Below are 15245 nucleotides of genomic sequence, written 5' to 3' on the forward strand. Positions count from 1 at the left end.
ATTTAACCGCCTCCCGCCCGCCCTATAGCCGAATGACGGCCTTAGAGTGGGCGTTTCCTTCGCCTGGCCGTCCCTGGACGGCCTGGTGTTTACTTCCGCAATGCGCGCCGCCGGGGGCGCGCATCGTGGAAGTATTGTATTTGCCGTGTCTCCCGGAGACAGGCAAATACAGATCGCCGTGAACGGCCAATCAAAGCGGCCGTTCACAGCGCGATCGCAGCTGCCAATGGGAGATGATCTCATATGTAAACATATGAGATCATCTCCCATTGCCGTGTCTCTCCCTCCTCACACAGAGACAGCGTGTGAGGAGGGAGAGAGATCTATGTGTCAGCCCCAGTGCCAGTGTCAGCCCCAGTGCCTGTGTCAGCCCCAGTGCCTGTATCAGCCCCAGTGCCTGTGTCAGCCCCAGTGCCTGTGTCAGCCCCAGTGCCAGTGTCAGCCCCAGTGCCATCTGTCAGCCCCAGTGCCAGTGCCATCTGTCAGCCCAGTGCCATCTGTCAGCCCAGTGCCATCTGCCAGTAGTGCCAGTGCCACCTGCCAGCGCCTGCCGTCAGCCCCAGTGCTGTCAGCCCCAGTGCCGACAGCCCCAGTGCCGCCAGCGCCAGTGCCACCTGCCAGCGCCACCTGCCATCGCCAGTGCCGCCCGTCAGTCCCAGTGCCGTCCGTCAGCCCCAGTGCCGTCCGTCAGCCCCAGTGCCGTCAGTGCCGTCAGCCCCAGTGCCGCCAGTGCCGTCAGCCCCAGTGCCACCTGCCAGTGCCACCTGCCAGCACCAGTGCCACCTGCCAGTGCCATCCGTCAGCCCCAGTGCCGTCAGCCCCAGTGCCAGTGCCACCTGCCAGTGCCACCTGCCAGCGCCAGTGCCACCTGCCAGCGCCAGTGCCATCCGTCAGCCCCAGTGCCACCAGCCCCAGTGCCACGTGCCAGTGCCACCTGCCAGTGCCACCTGTCAGTGCCACCTGCCAGCGCCAGTGCCATCCGTCAGCCCCAGTGCCGCCAGCCCCAGTGCCACCTGCCAGTGCCACCTGCCAGCGCCACCTGCCAGCGCCAGTGCCATCTGCCAGCCGCAGTGCCATCTGCCAGCCCCATTTGCCAGAGCAATTAGCCAGAGCAAATAGCCAGCACCATCTGCCAGTGCCAGCCCCAGCCCCATCTGCCAGCCCCATCTGCCAGCCCCAACTGCCAGCCCCAACTGTCAGCCCCATCTGCCAGCCCCATCTGCCAGCCCCATCTGCCTCCAGTGCCATCTGCCTCCAGTGCCATCTGCCTCCAGTGCCATCTGTCAGTGCCACGTGTCGTCAGTGCCACGTGGGGTCACTTTGTGGGCATTTCCATTGTCCTGGTGCTCCAGGGCCTTCAAAACTGTAATAGGTTGAGAAATGAAATGTGTAATTTATGCTCCTAGAACGCCTGATGGTGCTATTTCCATATTGGGCCTCTGTATGTGGCCAGGCTGTGTAAAAGTCTCACACATTTGGTATCGTAATACTCAGAAGGAGTAGTAGAACGTATTTTGGGGTGTCATTTGTGGTATACACATGCCATGTGAGAGAAATAACCTATTACATTGAAAATTTTGTGAGAAAAAAAAAATAAAAAAAATCTTCATTTTGCAAAGAATTGTGGGAAAAAGATGACAACATCAAAAACCTCACCATGCATCTTAGTAAATACCTTGGAATGTTTACTTTCAAAAAAGGGGTCATTTGGGGGTATTTGTACTTTCCTGACTTGTTCGGGTCGCAAGAAATTAGATAGGTCACCAGTACATCAGGTGTGATCAATTTTGTGCGTTTCGCACCACAGATTGTAGACTCTCTAACTTTCACAAAGACCAAATAATATCCACTAATTTGGGTTATTTTTACCAAAGATATGTAGCAGTATAAATTGTGGCCAAAATTTATGAAAAAAAATTATAATTTGCAAAATTTTATCACAGAAACAAAGAAATATGTGTTTTTTTTCAAAATTTTCGGTCTTTTTTCATTTATAGCGCAAAAAATAAAAGCCCCAGAGGTGATCAAATACCACCAAAAGAAAGCTCTATTTGTGGGAAAAAAAGGACACAAAATTCATTTGGGTACAGTGTTGCATGACTGAGTAATTGTCATTCAAAGTGTGAGAGCACCAAAAGCTGAAAATTGGTCTGGTCAGGAAGGGTGTTTAAGTGCCCAGTAAGCAAGTGGTTAAATAAACAAATTTACTCACAAGCAATCAATGAATGTAATCTCGTTTGTTTATGCTGCTTGGTTTCTTTTAAAAGAAGACAGGTCCCGCTCGGCTGCCTCGCCATCTGAGTTAGAGGTGTATGCTGTCTGGCCACACCCTACGCGTTTCGTCATTAAGACGTCATCTGGAGCGGCCATCTGCATGCACCTTTTTCTTTATATAGGGTGTAATGTGCCAACACGCATGCGCGGAAAAACGCCGCCATTTTTATTGAGGGAATGCCCTCTATTAGCGATGATATAAAACATACTGGGCTAAGCAGGGGATTGTTTAATGCGCCTGCGTTGATACTGTTATTTGGTGCCGGAATAAGGGTTGGACATTACTCCTGTATATATGGACTCTGTATATCTGGGATTTACTGTAAAATCACTGCCAATTCATTAAACCAAAATGAAACACAAGTAAATACAGATAAAAACATTAGTGAACTTAGGTAAATAAAAACATAATGCGCTTGGATAAATAGAAAAGGAAGAAAGGGGAATAAAGCGGAAGAAAATATAGCGGAAGAAAATGTAAAAAATGTAATTGAATGTACTTCTCCCTGTATCAGCCTCGTCCCCTGCTGGGCTTGTAGATGAAATGACTAGGACTTCTCTTTGAGGCTCAGTGAGGTGACAATTTTATATCTACAAGGATGGGGGGATTTTATTGGCATCTAGGGGTCACTTCTGGTCTAGAGACTCACTCTGTCCTTCCAGATTCTAATTGAGGACCATCTGTCTATGATTGGTCACTGAATGAAGAGAATACAGAGTCCTGTGCGTCTTCTGGTCTGTTTCAGGTCCAAATTCAGCCCAAAATTAAGCCATAAATCGGACCAGAAAAGGTGAATGGAGACGCACCGGACCCCCTTCTGTGATCTGCTGTGACCTCCAGTGTGACCCCAAGTCTGATCTCTGATAGTCAGTGGAGGGGGAGGGGATGAAAGCCAATAACAGCGAGTGACCTGAAGGACTATGATGGGAACTCCCAGTGTAACCGGCCAATCAGAAGTCTGTCTTTGTATAACTTTCATCTAGGTGATATGTCTGGATCCCTCACATAGAAGATTTATACCAGAATCCTGCAGAATATTATATCATTCATAGGATAATTCTCACCTCAGACTCTGCAGAGTACAGCCAGGATCTCTGAGCGTCTCACATAGAAGTTTTATTCCAGAGTTTTCCAGATTATTATATGATAAATCCAGTGTGGTGAGGGATCGATTATTGATAAGAATGGATCGGAGATCATCACAGCCGGAGGAAGTCACACCACATCCCTCCAACCTGCAGAGACAAATCCAGACACATGATATTATATTATAAGATGAATATGAGGAATTATTCCCATTTAGTGAAAAGTAACATAACATCAGTAGAGCGGAATATCAGGATATACAGAATGTTATACAGAGGAAAGATCTTGTTATTAGGGAAGCTGATAAAGGTGAAGCTGTTGTAGTACTTATGTCTACACGATATAAAGAGGGGACGCTGTGACAGCTCAGTCACCCCCTTATGTACCCGGTTATTAAGCAGGACCTCACACAGTGTCTCAAAGGGGCTTCTGAAATTGATAGATAAAAGGAAAGGATCTGGGGGGTTTATGAAATAAAACAGCAGAATTTCTGACGGTGGTTCCCCCATGACCCCAATATTCCATCACCTTCATAAAGTCCACCAATCAGAAGTTCCCATTGAAGGTCACCGGATTGTGGCAGGACTAGGATCCCTTATAGAGAATGTAGGGGGATGGGTGGATATACATTTCCAGCCTTTAGTGCTGAGACTTCTGGGATATATTAGAGATACAAGTACTATATTGGTGGATATTCCACATTTACAATGGGATTCTACATTCACATGGGGGACACTTCACATTAAAGCACTTTATTCTTCCATCCCCCATTCTTTAGTGTCTCCACCAATCAGATATCATCTCCATATATATAGATCATATACTAGGATGTTACAGGAATTATTACAGAGGATGGAAAGGATGAAGGTTTTTTACCTTAACCACTTCAGCCCCGGAAGGTTTTACCCCCTTAATGACCAGAGCACTTTTTACAATTTGGCACTGCGCTGCTTTATCTGGTAATTGTGCGGTCATGCAATGCTGTACACAAACAACATTTGTGTCCTTTTTTACTACAAATAGAGCTTTATTTTGGTGGTGTTTTATCAGCTCTGGGAATTTTATTTTTTGCAATATAAATGAAAAAAGACAAAAAATATTTAAAAAATATATATTCCAACTTTTTGTTATAAGAAAAATCCAATAAACTCAATTTTAGTCAATGTTGGAAAGTAAAGTAGATCTCCTCCAGTCATATATCTGCCAAAATATGCCGATAGTATCACACTGACACTGAATGAGATAACAACTGATGCAGTGTCAGTGTGATACTATCGGCATATATAGTGACATAGTTAGTCAGGTTGAAAAAAGACACATGTCCATCCAGTTCAACAAAAAAATAAAATAATAATAATAATATCATACAATCCCATATACCCAATTCTATACCCACAGTTGATCCAGAGGAAGACAAAAAACCCCAGCAGGGCATGATCCAATTTGCTAAAGCAGGGGAAAAAATTCCTTCCTGATCCCCCGGGAGGCAATCGGATTTTCCCCGGATCAACTTTACCTGTAAATGTCAGTACCCAGTTATATTATGTACACTTAGGAAATAATCCAGGCCTTTCTTAAAGCAATCCACTGAGCTGGCCATAACCACCTCTGCAGGGAGTCTATTCCACATTTTCACACTGTGAAGAAACCTTTCCGTATTTGGAGATGAAATCTCTTTTCCTCTAGACGTCAAGAGTGCCCCCTTGTCCTCTTTGTTGACTGTAAAGTGAATAACTCAACACCAAGTTCACTATATGGACCGATTATATATTTGTACATGTTGATCATATCCCCCTTAATCTCCTCTTATCAAGAGGGAATAAATTCAGTTCCTGTAATCTTTCCTCATAGCTGAGCTCCTCCATGCCTCTTATCAGTTTGGTTGTCCTTCTCTGCACTTTCTCCAGTTCCCTGATATCCTTTTTGAGAACTGGTGCCCAAAACTGAACTGCATATTCCAGATGAGGTCTTACTAATGATTTGTACAGGGGCAAAATTATATCTCCCTCTCTGGAGTCCATACCTCTCTTAATTCAGGAAAGTACTTTGCTCGCTTTGGAAAACGCAGCTTGGCATTGCATGCTATTATTGAGCTTATGATTTACCAAAACCCCCAGATCCTTCTCCACTATGGATTCCCCCAGTTGTACTCCCCCTAGCACATATGATGCATATTCTTAGCCCACAAGTGCAGAACTTTACATTTCTAAACATTAAACCTCATCTGCCACATAGTCCCCCAATTAGGCAGAGCATTGAAGTTGGCTTGTAAATTGGAGACATCCTGTAAGGACGTTATTCCACTGCATAGCGCGGTGTCATCTGCAAAGACGAAAATGTTACTTTTGATCCCAGACCCAATATCATTTATAAAGCTATTAAAAAGTAAGGGTCCCAACACTGACCCTCGGGGTACACCACTGATAACCTTAGACCATTCAGAGTAAGAATCATTACCCACTACTCTCTCTGAATTCTGTCTTTTAGCCAGTTTTCTATCCATTTACAAACTGATATTTCCAAACCTGTAGACTTTACCTTACACATGAGCCGTGTGTGTGGAACTGTATCAAACGCTTTTGCAAAATCCAAGTATACCACGTCCACCGCCCCCCTTCTGTCTGAGTATACCACGTCCACCGCCACCCCTCTGTCCAACTATACCCCGTCCACCGCCACCCCTCTGTCCAAGGTTTTACTTACCTCTTCATAAAAAGAAATTAGGTTTGTCTGACAACTTCTGCCTTTCATGAATCCATGCTGTCTGTTGCTTAAAATATTTTTTTTCCTGCAAAAAATCGTCTATGTGGTCTTTTATTAATCTCTCCAGTATCTTCCCAACTATAGAAGTTAAGCTAACAGGTCTATAATTACTTGGTAAAGACTTTGGCCCTGCGCCAATCCAGTGGTACTATTCCTGTCATTAATGAGTCCCTAAAAATTAGATACAATGGCTTTGAAATTACAGAGCTCAATTCTTTTAGGATCCGTGGGTGGATGCCATCAGGTCCAGGAGCTTTATCCACCTTTATTCTGTCCAAATATTTCTGTACCATATCACTTTTGAGCCATTGTGGATTTGGGGCTGTGTCACTACCACACCCATTATGGACATGAGCTCCCCCATGCTCCTTTGTATACACAGAGCTGAAGAAAGTATTTAATAAGTTAGCCTTCTCTTTGTCCCCAGTCACCCACTCCAGATTAGTTTGTAAAGGGGCTACATGCTCAGACTTGACCTTTTTACTATTAATATATTTGAAGAATTTTTGGGGGTTTGTCCTACTATCTTTGGCAGATATATGACTGGAGGAGATCTACTTTACATTCCAACATACGGGATACCAGCTGAAAGGCAGCCAGGTGATTTACAGATGGATACTGCAATGGTGTGGTGACTGTGGTGCTGATATACATCTTAGCACTCGCTGACCAGCATCTGACTTGAGTTTCCTTTTGAAATAACAGCTGAAAATCTTATCTGTTTATTCACATCAGAGTCATTCTGCCTTGCTACTTTGTCTGCCTAAATAAACAAAGGAGATTACTTGTTGCCAGTGGTTGAAACATTATAAGTCTGCCGGCCGCTTTGGAATGTGCATTGGAAGTGTGGTGAAGTGATTAAATAGAAGGCTGTTACAATTAAATGCCACGGATTGGATGGGATTTCCTACTGTGCATTGGCTTTTTCTATCGTTACACTATTGCACATTGTTTAACCTTTCCAGCACCAAGGGATGGAGACGTGACTATCATAGCAATATTATTAGCATTAACTACAGATAGGATTTGTCTGAATTGAACATGTAATTTTTCAGCTATCTACCTCATCCCCTCTCTCCCTTCCCCCACTCAATATTGATTTAGTTCATTGATTAACCGTTTAGTTATTGAAAGAAATAGGGAATTTTGACCCTGTAATATTCAGTAGGTAATCTAATACGTGGGTTGCAATGGACTAAAGCAATTTGTCCAGACCTGGAGTAGTGTTTTGTGTTTTATGTATGTCCTGTTTGTCTTATTGTCTGTGGGTACACAATTAATTATATTAGATTGAGAACCATTACTTTTATAAACTGCACAGTTTTTTTTTTTTTGATACTTTAATAAAATTGGTTGTTATTCATTTAGATCTATTTATTGTTGCCATTAGTAACCCCTTGTTAGCCTGCTCTTAGCGGGCTAAAGTTCTCTTTTTTCTATATCTCCTGTACCCTGCCCACAGCTTCTGACATCTCCTGTACCATGCCCGCAGCCTCTACATCTCCTGTACCATGCCCGCAGCCTATGACATCTTATGTACCATGACCACAGTCTCTGCCATATTGACATCTTCTGTACCATGCCCACAGTCTCTGCCATATTGACATCTTCTGTACCATGCCCACAGCCTCTGCCATATTGACATCTTCTGTACCATGCCCACAGCCCCTACATCTCCTGTACCATGCCCGCAGCCTATGACATCTTCTGTACCATGCCCAAAGCCTCTGACATTTCCTGTACCCTGCCCGTAGCCTCTGGCATCTTGACATCTCCTGTACCATCCCCACAGCCTTGACATCTCATGTACCATGCCCACAGCCTTTGACATCTCCTGTACCACGACCACAGCCTCTGACATCTCCAGTAGGGATGAGCCGAACACCCCCCGGTTCGGACCAGAACTTTCGAACGGACCCCAAATTCGAACGAACTTTAGAACCCCATTGAAGTCTATGGGACTCGAACGTTCAAAATGAAAAGTGCTAATTTTAATGGCTAATATGCAAGATACTGTCCTAAAAAGGGTTTGGGGACCTGGCTCCTGCCCCAGGGGACATGGGTCAATGCCTAAAATGTTTTTAAAAATGGCCGTTGGGCGGGAGCACTGATTTTAATGGCGATTAAAGTGAAAAAAAAGTGAAATATTCCTTTAAATATGGTGCCTGGGGGGTGTCTGTAGTATGCCTGTGAAGTGCCACGTGTTTCCCGTGTTTAGAACAGTCCCTGCACAAAATGACATTAAACGGAAATAACACCATTTAAAACTGCTTGCGGTTTTAATGTTATATCTGGTTCCTGCAATATGGTTGAAAATCATTGAGAAAAATGGCATGGGTAGCCCTCCCTGCCCATTACCAGTCTATTTGGGTCTTGTACGCATATTAAGGGGAACCCTGTAGCCATATTAAAAAAAGGAAATGCGTGTGGCCCCCAGGCCCTATATACTCAGAACAGCAGTATACAGGCGGTGCAAACAAGACAGGGACTGTGTAGGTTTGTTGTGTTAAGTTGAATCTGTTTGTAATTTTCAACTGGTACATTTTTAAAGTGTAGCTCCAGTCAAAAAAACTATTTTTAATCTTTTTGGAAAACATAGGGAAGGGTTATCACCCCTGTATAATTTGTTTTGTCGTCCATCTTTTTTCATCTCACTTGCTGTTGTCTCCTTCCGTTTGCAAGTAGGAGATGTTTGTAAATTGGATGTTGAAAGTAGGGGCCTGCCCTATATGCTCTGCAGAAATGGCGGAACAAGGTGTTGGTTTTGCCACAACATAGTAAGTCCTCAAAGTGACTCTTGGTGGGCGCTGGAGCGCCCTGCTGTGAACAATTATATCAAGAATTGTAATTACATGCCATTGTTGAACAGTGGTAGAAAAATTGACCTTTGGTGGTTGTGGTGCTGGTGCCACAACACTATAAGTCCTCACCGTTACTCTGGGTGGGCACAGGAAGGGGCCCTCCTGTGAAATATTATATCAAGAATTGTAATTACATGTCCCTGTTAAACAGGGGCAGAAAAATTTGGCCTTAGGCACTCCTGCTGGTGCCACCACACTGCAACCTCTCCCATATACTCTAGTTTTATTGCAGGAATTAGCCCTGCTGCAAAGCATTGCATCAAAAATTGTAATTAAACGCCCCTGTTAAACAGGGGCAGAAAAATTGGGCCTTAGGCACTGGTGCTGGTGCCACCACACTGCAACCTCTCTCATATACTCTTGTTTGATTGCAGGAATTAGCCCTGCTGCAAAGCATTGCATCAAAAATTGTACTTAAACGCCCCTGTTAAACAGGGGTAGAAAAATTGGGCTGATGGCATCAACCAGAAATGTTCTTCCAACATATCAGCGGAGGAGGAAGAGGATAGACAATCAACATAACAGGACAGTCACTCAGCATCAGCATAGGCAGTCTTGAAGGGATGTGATATTTCAAAAAAAATTATTCTGTTACATCAGCTTCAGGCGCTTGGTAGCTGTGGGTGATCCAAGACTGATTCATCTTGATGAAGGTCAGTCGATCAACTGATTCGGTGGACAGGCACACCCTGTGATCGGTAACAAAGCCACCAGCAGCACTGAAGGTGCGTTCCGAAAGAACGCTGGATGCAGGACAGGCCAGTAGCTCAATTGCATACTGTGCAAGCTCTGGCCAGTGATCCATCCTCAAGACCCAGTAAGCCAGAGGATTTTCGGTGGGAAAGGTGTCCAAGTCTGACCTTGCCCCTAGGTATTCCTGCACCATGTAAATCAGACACTGGCGATGGGTGCTGGAACCGATCATACCTTGGGGCTGCGGACTAAAAAATTGTCTGAAAGCATCAGTCAGACGGCCACTTTCTCCACCGCTCCTTCTGACCGATGCCTCAGCAACACGTTGTCCAGGACCAGGAGTTTGTAACCTCCCAGTCTCTGGGAACGCATTGCACAGACCTTTCTGCAAGGCCTCCGGAGATGTCTCATCCTCTGCTCCCTCTGCGATGGCAAGACAAGATCGGCAACCTTACCCTTGTACCGTGGATCAAGGAGAGTGGCCAGCCAGTAATCGTCCCTCTCCTTGATCCGAAGAATACGAGGATCCTTCCGCAGGCTTTGCAGGATCAGGGAGGCCATGCAGCGTAGGTTAGCTGAGGCATTCGGTCCGGAGTCCTCTGGGTCACTAAGGACAACATGATCCGCAGCTACCTACTCCCAGCCACGTACAAGTCCACGTGTTTCTTGGGACTGTAAATCATCCCTACAAGACTGCTGCTGCTGCTGCTGCTGATGCTGAGTGCCAGCCTCCACCTCCATGCTGACACAATCATCCTCCTCCTCCTCTTCCTCCTCCTCATCCTCTTCCTGTGTGATGGGTGGCACAGCAGGAACACTGTCTGGATAAAGGGGGCCTTGAGAGGCAAGGAAGTCCTCCTCTTCCTGCCTCTGTTCTGCCTCAAGTGCCCTGTCCATTATTCCACGCAGCGTATGCTCCAAGAGGTGGACAAGAGGTACAGTGTCACTGATGCATGCACTGTCACTGCTCACCATCCTTGTGGCCTCCTCAAACGGTGACAGGACAGTGCATGCATCCCTGATCATGCCCCACTGGCGTGGTGAGAAAAAACCGAGCTCCCCTGACCCTGTCCTGGTGCTGTAGTCGCACAGGTACTCATTGATGGCCCTCTGCTGCGTGTGCAGCCGCTGCAGCATGGCCAATGTTGAGTTCCATCTGGTGGGCATGTCACATATAAGGCGGTTCTTGGGCAGGTTCAACTCCTTTTGGAGCTCAGCCATCCGAGCACAGGCATTAAATGATCGGCGGAAATGCACACAGACTTTCCTGGCCTGCTTCAGGACATTCTGTAAGCCGGGGTACCTGCCCAAGAACCGCTGCACCACCAGGTTAAAGACGTGAGCTACACAGGGCACATGGGTCAGTTGTCCCTGTCGGAGGGCGGAGAGGAGGTTGGTGCCATTGTCGCAAACCACCATTCCTGGCTTAAGCTGGCGTGGCGTCAACCACCTCTCGGCCTGCCCCTGCAGAGCTGACAAAACATCCGCCCCAGTGTGGCTCCTGTCCCCCAAACAAACCAGCGCAAGCACGGCATGGCATCGTTTTGCCTGCGTACTTGCGTAGCCCCTGGAACGCCTACGAAGCACAGATGGTTCTGAGGACAGAGCACTGGAAGAGGCCATGGAGGAAGAAGAAGAGGAGGGGGTGGAGGAGAGAGGTGTGTCACAACCAATAGTAGCATTTTGGAGGCGTGGTGGCGGAACAACCTCCAACACTACTGCACCTTGTCCTGCATCCTTCCCAGCTGCCAGAAGAGTGACCCAATGGGCCGTGAAAGATAGGCAACGTCCCTGTCCATGCCTGCTGGACCATGAGTCAGCGGTAATATGCACCTTACCGCTGACCGCCCTGTCCAGCGAGGCAAGGACATTCCACATGCCGATAGAGAGCCGGAATCGCCTTCCGTGAGAAAAAGTGGCGTTTGGGGACCTGCCACTGAGCAACCGCACATTGTACAAACTCACGGAAGGGGGCCGAGTTTACCAACTGAAAAGGCAGCAGTTGAAGTGCTAGCAATTTAGCCAAGCTAGCATTCAACCGCTGGGCATGTGGATGGCTGGGAGTGAACTTCTTTCGCCGGTCCAGCAGCTGGGGCAGGGACATTTGCCTGCTATAATCGGACGTGGGTGTACCGCTAGCAGAGTTCCCGGAAGCACTTGGCTGTGACACACCTAATTCTACACCTTCATTCCTCTCAGAGCAGGTTTCAGAGAGGACTGAAGGTCTAGTGGGGTTGGAGATGCCAGCTGATGAGGAGCAAGGAGAGGTCCGCTTTGTTCTTTGGTGTGGGTCTTTGAGGTACGCTTGCCAACGAGCTGCATGGCAGGTCAACATATGTCTGGTCAAGCATGTGGTGCCCAAGCTGCTGATGTTTTTGGCCACGTGAGATACGCTTGAGACATATGTTGCAAATAGCAGTGGTGCGATCTGATGCACTCGTCTCAAAAAAGGCCCACACCAAAGAACTTTTAGAATAACGCGCAGAGGCAGCGCTCTGCACAGCGGAGCACTGCGGTGTGATTCAGTCGGTGTGCTGCCCCTAAGCTGGCCCCCGGAGGGCATCCTGCCTCGTTGGACATGTGCCTCCTCCTCTTCCTCCTCTCTCCTTCCAGGCACACACGTGGAGTCAGTGCCCTCATCATCCCCTCCCTCTTCATCGCTGTAGCAAACCTGGCAGTATGCTGCAGCTTGTGGAACATGACTGCCAGATTGCTGTCCTTCTTGAGCATCCCCTCTCTCTGCGCTCACGCTACTGCCTTCCTCTAGCTGAGTGTCATCATCAGAGCCCACAAAACACTGGGCATCCTCCTGGAGCATGTACCCAACACTGTGCTCAAAGAGTTCAGGAGACTCCTCAGGAGGACGTGGTGGGTCTAGGGAAGGAGTCACTGATGATGACATTGAGAGGAGGGAAGACGATGCATTGGCAGCTGCTTTGCTAGTACCCTGAGACTGGGTGAGAGAGGGTGAGGAGGATGAAGAGGGCTTGGTCATCCACTCTACCAAGTCTTTGGCATGTTGCGGTTCAACATGTCCAGCTGCCGAAAAGAAGGACAAGCGTGTTCCATGGCCACGTGCTGATGACAATGCACCGCGTCCACGACCAGCACTGCTGTCTCTAGACACAGAGCCTTCTTGCCCTCTTTTATCGGCTCGCGCCTGTCTGCCTCTCCTTGCTGGCCTTCCAGACATGGTAATGGCCTGAAGGGAGTTGGGTAAAAAAAGCAGTTGGGTAGTGTATATTGTGCTAGAGGCACACAACACCCACTAACTCCTGCAGATGCCTTTATTATAGAACACCAGAGATAAAGGGGTATATACAGATGTATAATGTGCTGTGCTGGAGGCACACACAACTTCCAATAACTCCTGCAGATGGCAAGTGGTCTCAAATAGAGAAGAGCTATGTAGGTGGATATAGCGGTATGTACTGGGTACAGAGCACGCAGACAGCACGCACTAGCTCCTAACACTACTGACTGCAAGCTCTATTATAAAAGATAGATCACTAGCTATATAGGTGAGGTGAATATAGCGGTGTATACTGCGGTCAGGGCACGCAGACAACAACCACTACACAACAGCAAGATCGAAAATTGTCCGAAAACGATCGGTGTGTACTGTGCTGAAGCTACACAGAACACCCACTACCTCCTGCAGATGCCTTTATTATAGAACACCAGAGATAAAGGGGTATATACAGGTGTATACTGTGCTGTGCTGTGCTGGAGGCACACACAACTTCCAATAACTCCTGCAGATGGCAAGTGGGCTCAAATAGAGAAGAGCTATGTAGGTGGATATAGCGGTATGTACTGGGTACAGAGCACGCAGACAGCATGCACTAGCTCCTAACACTACTGACTGCAAGCTCTATTATAAAAGATAGATCACTAGCTATATAGGTGAGGTGAATATAGCGGTGTATACTGCGGTCAGGGCACGCAGACAATAACCACTACACAACAGCAAGATCGAAAATCGGCCAAAAACGATTGGTGTGTACTGTGTTGAAGGTACACAGAACACCCACTGCTTCAGACGCCAACACACTACACAAGGCCGCCACGCTGGCGGCCTTATATAGTGTGGGGCGTGCACTACACAGCCTGAGCTATGATTGGCCACAAGCATCCTGCCTGTGGCCAATCATGGCTCTCCTCGCTGCTGGTGCTGCGATTGGCCAAGCATGCGGGGTCACAGTGCATGCTTGGCCAATCATGAGCCAGCAATGCACTGCGCCATGGCAGTGCATTGTGGGCCGTGAGCGCCACACGAATTTGGTGCGAACGGACCAAAATGTTCGGACTTCGCCGAACGGACGAACAGCCAATGTTCGAGTCGAACGTATGTTCGACTCGAACACGAAGCTCATCCCTAATCTCCAGTACCATGCCCGCAGGGTCTGCCATCTTGACATCTTTTGCACCATGCCAACAGCCCCTACATCTCCTGTACCATGCCCACAGCCTCTGACATCTCCAGTACTATGCCCAAAGCCTCTCCCATCTTGACATTTTCTGTACCATGCCCACAGCCTCTGACATCTCCTGTACTATGCCCAAAGCCTCTGCTATCTTGACATCTTCTGTACCATGCCACTGCCTCTGACATCTCCTGTATCATGCCCACAGCCTCTGCCATACTGACATCTTCTGCACCATGCCCACAGCCTCCAACATCTCCTGTACCATGCCCACAGCCTCTGACATTTCCCGTACCATGCCCGCAACCTCTGACATCTTCTGTACCATGACGATAGCCTCTGACATCTTGACATATTCTGTACCATGCCCACAGCCTCTGACATTTCCTGTACCATGCCCGCAAGCCTCTGCCATCTTGACATCTTCTATACCATGCCCACAGCCTTGACATCTCCTGTACCATGCCCAAAGCCTCTGACATCTCCTGTACCATGACCACAGCCTCTGCCATCTTGACATATTCTGTACCATGCCCACAGCCTCTGACATCTCCTGCACCATGCCCACAGCCTCTGACATCTCCAGTACCATGCCCGCAGCCTCTGCCATCTTGACATCTCCTGCACCATGCCCACAGCCTCTGACAACTTCTGTACCATGTCCACAGCCTTTGCCATTTTGACATCTTCTGTACCATGTCCCCAGCCTTGACATGTTAGCCGGCAGCTTTGGAATGTGCATTGGAAGTGTGGTGAAGTGATTAAATAGAAGGCTGTTACAATTAAATGCCATGGATTGGATGGGATTTCCTACTGTGCATTGGCTTTTTCTATCGTTACACTATTGTACATTGTTTAACCTTTCCAGCACCAAGGGATGGAGACATGTGACTACCATAGCAATAATATTAGCACTAACTACAGATAGGATTTGTCTTAATTGAACACATCATTTTTCAGCTATCTACCTCATCCCCTCTCTCCCTTCCCCCACTCAATGTTGATTTAGTTCATTGATTAACCGTTTAGTTATTGGAAGAAATAGGGAATTTTGACCCTGTAATATTCAGTAGGTAATCTAATACGTGGGTTGCAATGGACTAAAGCAATTTGTCCGGACCTCAGTAGTGTTTTGTGTTG

At 47.2% G+C, this 15245-nt stretch overlaps 1 protein-coding gene across 4 annotated transcripts in view; it reads right to left on the reverse strand.

Annotated features, from left to right (window-relative positions):
• The window catches only part of LOC143973897 (NACHT, LRR and PYD domains-containing protein 3-like), a 140785-nt gene that overhangs the window by 18008 nt on the left and 107532 nt on the right, over nt 1-15245 (reverse strand). For all 4 annotated transcript variants that reach the window (XM_077474779.1, XM_077474776.1, XM_077474778.1 and 1 more), the window contains exon 7: nt 3340-3510. In XM_077474779.1, the coding sequence (XP_077330905.1) occupies nt 3340-3510 (171 nt within the window). The remainder of the gene's footprint in view (nt 1-3339; nt 3511-15245) is intronic.

This window comes from Lithobates pipiens, unplaced genomic scaffold (genome assembly GCF_037356315.1).
Source record: "Lithobates pipiens isolate NorthernLeopardFrog02 unplaced genomic scaffold, aLitPip1_a1.2 Scaffold_13, whole genome shotgun sequence".
In the NCBI taxonomy this organism is placed as follows: Eukaryota; Metazoa; Chordata; class Amphibia; order Anura; family Ranidae; genus Lithobates; species Lithobates pipiens.